Source organism: Microtus ochrogaster, chromosome 26 (assembly GCF_000317375.1).
Source record: "Microtus ochrogaster isolate Prairie Vole_2 chromosome 26, MicOch1.0, whole genome shotgun sequence".
Taxonomy (NCBI): Eukaryota; Metazoa; Chordata; class Mammalia; order Rodentia; family Cricetidae; genus Microtus; species Microtus ochrogaster.
The window spans coordinates 9,332,562-9,341,575 of NC_022025.1; the positions used below are offsets into that span (position 1 = coordinate 9,332,562).

Below are 9,014 nucleotides of genomic sequence, written 5' to 3' on the forward strand. Positions count from 1 at the left end.
GTGTGTGTGTGTGTGTGTGTGTGTGTGTGTGTGTGTGTGTGTGTGTGTGTGACAGAGAGAGAGAGAGAGATAGTAACATTACCTTATATAATTTGTGGGTCATGTATGCATGTGTTTGCATGTGAGTGTGTAAGTATATGCACCCATGAAGCTGAAAATCTTTTTTTCACTATTGCCTTCCACCTTGTTCCCTAGAAACAGGATCTCTCATTGATTCTGAAACTTTCAAATTCAGCTAGAATGACTAACTAAGAAGCTCCTAGAACCTGCCAGTCACTTCCTTCCAACTCGGAGATCCCAAGTATGTTTAGTGATGTCCAACCTTATCCCATATGTTTATATGAACATCTTAGCAGGCAATTTGATTTCTCTCATGTAATCACTATCCACACACATATTTTATCCCTACTTGAAGCTATTCTATTCTTTAGTTTTTTTCTTATTTTGGGGCTCTGACTTTAGTAGATAGTATACAGTATCAAAATCCTACTAACGTAGCCTAAATTGTCTAAGAAAAATAGAGACAGAAGTTTCTGCTATTTTAAGATGCACTTTATCCAGGAAAATTTTGAAGAACTAAAAAGGGTTCCTGTAGTTGTTCAGAGTTATCCTTTATTTTTGCACGTGAAAATCACTCAATTCTGCCTCTATTTGAGAAGTGGTAGTATTTGCAACATCTTGCAAAACCACAGTTGGCAAAGCTGATTCTTGACTTCGAGAGAGTCCTTCATTGTGCTGGGGATGGAGTCGATCATCTCCTCAGTACTCCTTGTATCTCTCCCTTGATGCGCCACTGTCCCAATTTTCTTAGCCCTCGCTGGTGGCAGATGCAGGATTCTCCCGTGAGCTTTATTTATTCCCACACAGAGAAGTTGTTGAGAACTGTGCCTACCTGGGCTCTCTCCTTCTGCGAGTCCATCTTCAGGTCACGAGCTATTTCCCACCTACGAGTTGGGATGATGTCTCCCAAATCTAATATGACAGACAGTTGTAACTGCTAGGAACTGCTGACATGGCAGCAGAGACTCAAGCAGATCCCTTCCAGGCTTTGTCCAGGATTTCCACACAGACTTTCATGTGTCATGACAGCCTAGCAGGGATGCTTCTCCAATGTGCTTCCAATTCAGTGTTGTGTAAACATTTGTCCCACTTGTTGGAAAGCTCTTCTTGTGTTGTTTTCATGAAGAAAACACGACTCTTCCAATGCGCAGTCTTGAGACATGGCTGCTGTCCTGATCTGCTCCCATTTGCTGATGTCTTACACTACTTGATCCCCGAGTCTTGCCAGGTCTATCTTAGGACCTCTGTGTAATTCTGTCACTCTCGCTCTTTTTCCCTAGCTTATAGCGGGATCGGAGTGGATCTCACATGTCCCCCCTTTGCTCCCGCTTTCCAATCCTGTTTCTGTTCTGTGGCTAAAGAGAGTTTTACACGTTGAAGTCATCTTTTTCAATTGCTGCTTCCTAACCTGTGGCTCTGCCTTGTTACGGGGATAATCTGGGTCGTTTCCTCCAGCTTTCAAGTGCTCTGTCACCAGGGTGCAGAGTTCTGTTGTGTTTCCCTTTAAGAGAAACTGGGAGACTGCAAACTGGCTGCCTGTTCACTGAAGTAGAGAGAGTCTCATTTTCTCATGAACCGTTTCTGGTGGCTATAATGTCTATTCTAGTTTGATTTCTGTTGCTGTCATAAAGCAGTCTGCCCAAGAGCAATTTAGGAGAGGAATGGGTTTATTTACATTTCATTCCAAGTTAAAGTCTTCTATGGAGAGAAGAATGGTCAGGAATTCAGGCTGGAACGTGACAGAGAAACCACACAAGGACACTGCTTGATGGCCAGCTCACAAGGGCTTGCTTTTCTCCCTCTTTTATATAGCACACGACCCTTTTCCTGGGGTGGGATGAACCTTCCTGCAGCAGTTAAAAGTCAACACAGAAATCCACAGACATACCCACAGGTCACACTGGTCTATGCAATCCCTCAACTGAGATTCCCTTCTTAAATGACTCCAGTCTGTGTCAAGTTGAGAGTTAGTGCTTGTAGGACACAGTCTAAGGGCTACTACAGCAGTAGATTTAACTAATTCTAGCACAGACATCGTGGACTTCAGAGTCTGAGTCACTTGCTGTTTTGCTCTATTTTGAAAGGTTTCCTCGTGCCTAGTCTTTCTTCTTCTTTCGTTATGTATGCACAAACCCCACTAAATCCTAACCCTCGGCATCAGCTTGGGAGATGCCAGCCATCCCGCTAGTATGTATCCTGCTGATGATGTCATGCAATTCTTCACTTTCCTTACCAAAGATTTAGTCACTTTTCATGTACTCAGTTTACTTCACAGAACCACTATGTGGCCATTTCAATTACTCTTTGACATTCAGTATTGAATCTCTTGTCTTGGTCACTGGAGATCTGAGTAAATATTTAGTAACTGGAGAATCAAAGAATATATATCACTTTAAAATCTATATGATTATCTTTAATAATTGTGCTCATATGTGTGTGTGTGAATATGCATACATGCAGAGACTGGAATGTTGCTCCTTGAAAGTCATCCACCTTGTCTTTCTAAGGCAAGAGACTCACATTGGTTTGGAACTTAGCCAACTAAGCCAGGCTTGTAGGCCAGTAAGCCCCAGGGTCCACCATCTCCTCTCTGTGTTGTTCATTACTCTGAATTAGCTCTGGAAGGCTAATTCAGATCTTGACACCCGCATTATTTATTATCCTAATTTGTTTTCTGTTGTTTTCATAAAACACCTTGCCCAAAAGCAACGTAGAGCAAGAAGGGAGTTATATTGACTATGCTTCAACAGCATAGTCCATCACTGAAAGAAGTCAGAACAAGAGCTCAAGAAGAACTCCAAAAGCAGGAACTGAAACAGATGGTTGCACCTTCATTGGCAGCCTTTCTTTGAATCTGCATCGCATGTTGTCAAGGCTCAGGTTTTTTACATGATCCTCCAAATTTACAGTTAACTTCAAATGAGGATCTACCTTCACCAATGACTTCTCCTGGTCTTTTTTCTGGGAGACTCTAACTCTGATTCATAGTGCCAAGCATCAACTCCTCTCCATGACCCCTTTGTGCCTGCTAAACCATTACTGTGTGGGAAACTCATTTCAATTGCCACATTTGTTTACCAACTTGAGATGTTGCCTTGCCCCTGCTGGACTACAGCTTCTGTATACTGCCCCGAAGGACATAATTCTTGGGAAAATTTGCTTCAGGGATGCTAGTCTCTTAATAACAACAGATAATTCTCTAGTCTCTAGTCTTAGCATCAACTGTCCCAATAAACCAAAGGTTTCTATTCCAGGGACTTTTGTTTTAAGACATTTTCATTTATGTAAATTGGTGTTTTATCTGCATGTAGTCATGTGCACACTATACATGCCTGGGTCTAAATAGCCAGAAGAGGGTGCTGGATCCCCTGGAACTAGAGTTACAGATGGTTTTAATCTGTTATGTGGGTGCTGGTAGTTGAATCCCCATCCTCTTTAAGAACAGTAACTGTTCTGTCTTAGTTACTTCTATTGTTATGACACATGAGCAACAAAGTCAACTATTATGAAAGAAAACATTTAATTGAGGATTTTTTTAAAACCATTTCAGGGGTTTAGTCCAATATCAACATGGCAGGGTGACATGCATGGCCTAGAGCAGTAACTGAGAGCTACATTTTTATCTATACACAGTTTGAGAAGTTCCCTTGAGAGAGATAGAGATGGCATAGACATCCTAGATCTAGTGTCAAAACCTCCGAGCCTACTCCCAGTGACATACTTCCCCCAACGAAGCCACACCTACTTCAACAAGGACACACCTCCTAATCCTTCTCACACGGTGCCATTCTCTAGTAACTAGAATTTCAAATCTATAAGCCTATTGGAGTCATTCTTATTTAAACCACCACAATAGCTCAAGTAGTGAGTGATCTCTCTGGGCCCCTTCCATAAATTCCTTGTGTGTGTGCCTGTGTGTATGTGTGTGTTGTTTGATTGTTTTAGAGCTGTTCTCTGTGTAGCCCTGGTTATCCTGGAACTCACTATGTTAACCAAGCAGGCCTTGAGCTCACCTCTGATCACACCCACTCATCCCTCTTCATCCCTCACCCTCCCCACCCTACATACGCCCCCACCCCTGCTACATGCTGGGGTTAAAGTCCTGTGCCACCTCATGACTTGTTATGCCTTGCTGGGTTGTTATCCCTGGGAGACCTCTTCTTTTCTGAATGAGAACAGAAGAGGAGTGGATCTAGGGGGGAGGGGGAGAGGGAGGGGGACTGGGAGGAGCAGAAGAAGGGGAAAACTGCAGGCAGAATGTAATGCAGGAGAGAAGAATAAATGTAAATAAAAAAGCCCGGTACCACCATGCTAGCTATAATTTTTTCATAACATTTTTATTGATTGTTTGGGAATTTCACATCATGAATCCCAGCACATTCATTTCCAAGTCCTCCTAAATCCATTTTTCCACCCTTGGTATCCTCCTCCCCCCAAAAAAAAGAAAGAGGAGGAGGAGGAAGAAGAAGGAGAAGAAGGAGGAGGAGGAGGAGGAGAAAAAGACAAGTATAATTTGTGTTGCTCATATACTCACTGAAACATGGTCAAAACAACTCCCCATGGCCAGCCTCTTAAAGAAGACTGAGTTCTCCATCCCCACCCCCACCAGAAGCCATCAGATCTTAATCTTTAGACTCAGGTCCTGGCAAGCCACACACTCATGGCATGTTCGCTTCTGGCACAGTATGCTGTGTGGTTTTCAGTTGTCACCCATATGCTCTTATTATCTGACAACTGACTCCACCAACAAAGACTTCATTCAGCGTTCCTCAGGGAATGTATTGTTTAAATTATCTCCTCCGTTGCTAGACTCACTCAATGTTCACACTATCACACAATATCTTGTTATTATCATACAGCAAAAGAGTATATAACAACTTCATAAGTGAGCTATGCCTCGGGAGGGCGGGGTCTAATTGATTGGTCTGAACAATAGAACCTTTGTGTTTGCTGATACAAGTCAAAATTGCTCTCAACTTAGAGTTCGGTGACAGTAGGAGGTGACAGGCGGGGTGTTCACCGAGAGAAAGGGTGAATTAAGGAGAAACCAGATTTCTCTGGCATTCTTGGCCAATAGCCACAACAGAACAAAAAACATTTCCAATTACTGGCCAAAGAGAAGAATGAGAGCTCTTTGCTTTTAGAGCCTCGGCTCCAGAATCTCTCTGGTCCTTTGCTGTCCAATGTCAGAAAGGACACAAATTAATTATCTGAAGACACACTGTCTCGGGGTTAGCCCTTCACCAGTCAGATGCCCCTGGGGAACTCCTGTGGCTTCTCTGAATGTCAGTTTTCTACCCTTTACCATTTTAAATGCCTTTGTTTAAAGCATTTTTCAATTAGAAGGATAAAATCAAGGCAGGCATGTTTTTAAATAATAAAATGGTAGTCCAGATATGGTTTGAATAATAATTCGGAGGGTTTTTTTATCTATTCCTTCTAAAATCTTGCTTTCAGCTTCTAGCTTGTGAGATGATAATTCAAATTTAATATAGATGTTTTAGACTTCAGGGCTACTCTTACTTCTGAAACAGCAAAGCCTTTTGGGCAAGTCAGATTTAGCTTTCTTGACAACCCAATACATTTACGTTATGAAAACTTTCTAAACTTTGCCTCTAAACTGAGTTTTTCATAGCAAGATTATTGTATCTAAAATATTAAGCATAATTTTAAAAATGTGTTAAGTTGGTCTCAGCCAAAATTATTATAGATTGCCGTGCACCGCGCCCCCATGTCTGCGCTCAGTTCGTGAGCTTCGGGAAAGGGGGCTGGAGGTTGAGAACACAGACGCAGAGACAGACTGACACATGCAGACCTTTTAACACTGATACCAAAAGCCCCAAGAATGCTCCCTTTATTGTGTTCAGGGGCAGATTATATAGAGATAGCAACGCCCCAGTCAAACCCACCAGAAACCACTCTCCTGCCATCAGGAACTCCTGAAGGTCTCGTGCTCAGAGCAGCTGTAGGCACTCAGATCAGGGGAAAACAAGTTGTTTACAAGACATTCAGGATCTGGGGTCTCACTGCTCCCAACAATAGATTTTTTATTTTTCAACTAAAATTTGTTATAAACCAAAATTTTTAATTTTGGTTTTGAAGCTCTGACTCTGTCCAGCTCCGTTGTTAAGGGCTCTGTGTTTAGGTGTTTGCTTTTCTTCTTGAGATACTTAACACTTCTCCCTGATCTTGAATGCTAGCTGTTTCTATTGGCTGGATGAGCTTGCTTGATTGAATAGTGAGCTTCATGTAGTTTCTATGTCTTTATGTGTCCTATATTTCTAAATCAGGACTGTAAGATTTGCAGAACTTGTTAGTTCCACAGTCCTGTTCGTAGTATCTGCAGAGTCCAGCTATATTCTTAGTGGGAAATAAATGCTGTCAGCCCCCTTTGGCTCTTTGCAGAAGCAACGCAAGCTGATGGTCTGTAGAGAAGCAAGGGTTGCTATTGTAAGGTGCTTACAGGAGGGCAAGAGACAGTTTCTCTAGCAGGCTTTCTTGAACCGCCAGCCCCCGAATCATGACACAGAGACTTAATATTAGTTTTGCATGTATGGCCTTAGTTAGGCTTTTCCCACCAGCTCTTAGCACTGATTTCAGGCTGTTTCTCTTCATCTACGTTTTGGTAGTTACCTTTCTTTCATTCCGTATGTCCTACTTACCTGCTTTCTCTGCGTCTAGCTGGCTGATGGCTGTCTGGCTGAGTGGCCCGTGGCATCTCCCTCTCTTTCTCCCTGTTCTCTCTTTTCAATGGAGATTACTCCTCTGCCTAGCTATTGGTCAGTTATGTTTTTATTAGACCAATCAGGTTTCTCGAGACAGACAAAGGAAAACAAATGCAGCACATCTTTACATAGTTGAACAAATGTAACACACCCTTACATAGTGAAAGTAGCATCCCGCAACCTAAGCAAATGTCATACATCTTTACGTAAAGTAATATTCCACAACAAATTCGCTTTAAATTATCCATGACTGAAGCAATAAACTAACTTTACTTTTTCAGTGCTCATCTCGAAAAGGGGAAATAGTCCTTCACGATGAGCAATCAGTTCTACCACATTCTAGAGTAACCCAGCTCTTCCAAGGAAAGCACTGTGCAGCCCATCTTCTCTTTTGCTTTAAAAACAATGCTATTTCATGTGAGAGATGACAGATAAACCACACCAGTAATGGGTCGAATGAGCCCTTTACCCGAAACCTCTGTGGTACAGTATATAGGCTAGGAAGCAAAGGTCAGATTTGGAGGAACTTATATCACTTCTGTGAGTGTGGCAACATCCTGGTACAGATTTGCGTTATCTTGTGAGTTCTATAATGATACGAATGATTTGGGTTTGATTAATGATCATGCCTAAATTATTTGATTATGCCTAAAAATTATCACACTTTTCTAAGTAATCAATTCATGATATTATAAATTTATCCAAAGTACAAGGTAAACATTGGCTTTTAATAGAATATACAAATTTATTGACATTTTAAATTCACTTGCTTCAAATCTAAAAGTTGCTAATAAGTTTTGGTTATTGAAAAATAAAATGTACATGATTGGAAAAGACTATTACAAGAATTCTATTTTACACAGTGTGGTAGTGGTGTAGGCCTGTAATCCCAGGATGTGGGAAGACAGAAGTAGGAGGATTGCTCAAAATTGGAGGCCAGGCCAGAAGGTGGTGGTGCACGCCTTTAATCCCAGCACTCGGGAGGCAGAGGCAGGCGGATCTCTGGGAGTTCGAGGCCAGCCTGGTCTACAAGAGCTAGTTCCGGGACAGGCACCAAAGCTACAGAGAAACCCTGTCTTGAAAAACCAAAAAAAAAAAAAAAGTTTGAGGCCAGCCTCCACTACATAGCAAATTTCAGGGCCACATAGTAAGACCCCATCTCAAGAACACCAAAAATTAAACAAACAAGCCAAGATCCCTTTTTTCTGTTTATTTTGGAGGACATATTTTCTTAATGTCTTTCAAAATAAATCAAGAATTTAAGATATTTGTAAATATGTAAAAGAATTGCCATGTATTTTTAACCTTAAGCTATAGATGGCTATGAAGAAGTATGTTAATATATGATGATCTTATTAATATTATCATGAATCATTAAAGTTGTCTTAATATGAAATTTATAAAAGCCATAATTTACCATGCTATTTCAGTGAATACATTTGTGTTGCGCGCCCTCTCTCCAGAGACCATGCAGTGAATATGTACTGTCCATGGTCTCACCACTCACTAACAGGGACCTATTTCATTTTAGAGATAAGAAAATGGGGGTAAGAAGCTCAATTGCTTGTAAAGCCATCCGACCAATAGATACTGTTTCTGCAAGCTGTAAATTGTAAGGTTTTGATTTTAATATCTTAAATATTCAAATCTTGTTTTTCAGAGAGTACTGCAATGACCTTAAACTCTCCGATAATAATACAGAATTTCTTTTAAATTTCAATGAATTTATTGATAGAAAAACTCCAAATAACCCTTCCTGTAAGTATATATGAATTTGTAATATGTGCCTCAGTGATTGTGTCCGAAATGGTCAGTTTGGTTTATATGATCAAAGCTCAGGATAATCATGACAGCTTATTGGTGGACTGTTTTATTTACTACATTCATTTTAGTGGTGACAGCAATTTATTCCTTAACTTTTTATATGAAAGCAATATCATTTCATTATTAAGTGAAATCAAGCTTTCAGAGCAAGGTAGTCAGTACTGGAAAGCAGTTATATAGTATGCTCACCCTAGTTCCTCTTATATTCTGAAAGTTTGGTGTGAGTCATCTTGTGAAGATTTTCGTTACAGTGCACTTGCTATGTAGAGAAAAACATAGGGTATGCTCTTTGAATACGTTAGGTCTTCAAATGTGTATGTTTTCGTATGGATAGAGTACATCGAACAATCACTATTACAGTGCACTTGCTATGTAGAGAAAAACATAGGGTATGCTCTTTGAATA

The 9,014-nt window shown here is 40.8% G+C and overlaps 1 protein-coding gene across 2 annotated transcripts in view; it reads left to right on the forward strand.

Annotated features, from left to right (window-relative positions):
• Cacna2d1 (calcium voltage-gated channel auxiliary subunit alpha2delta 1) overlaps positions 1 to 9,014 on the forward strand; it is a 441,225-nt gene that overhangs the window by 402,379 nt on the left and 29,832 nt on the right. For both annotated transcript variants that reach the window (XM_005358331.3, XM_005358334.3), the window contains one exon: positions 8,446 to 8,543. In XM_005358331.3, the coding sequence (XP_005358388.1) occupies positions 8,446 to 8,543 (98 nt within the window). The remainder of the gene's footprint in view (positions 1 to 8,445; positions 8,544 to 9,014) is intronic.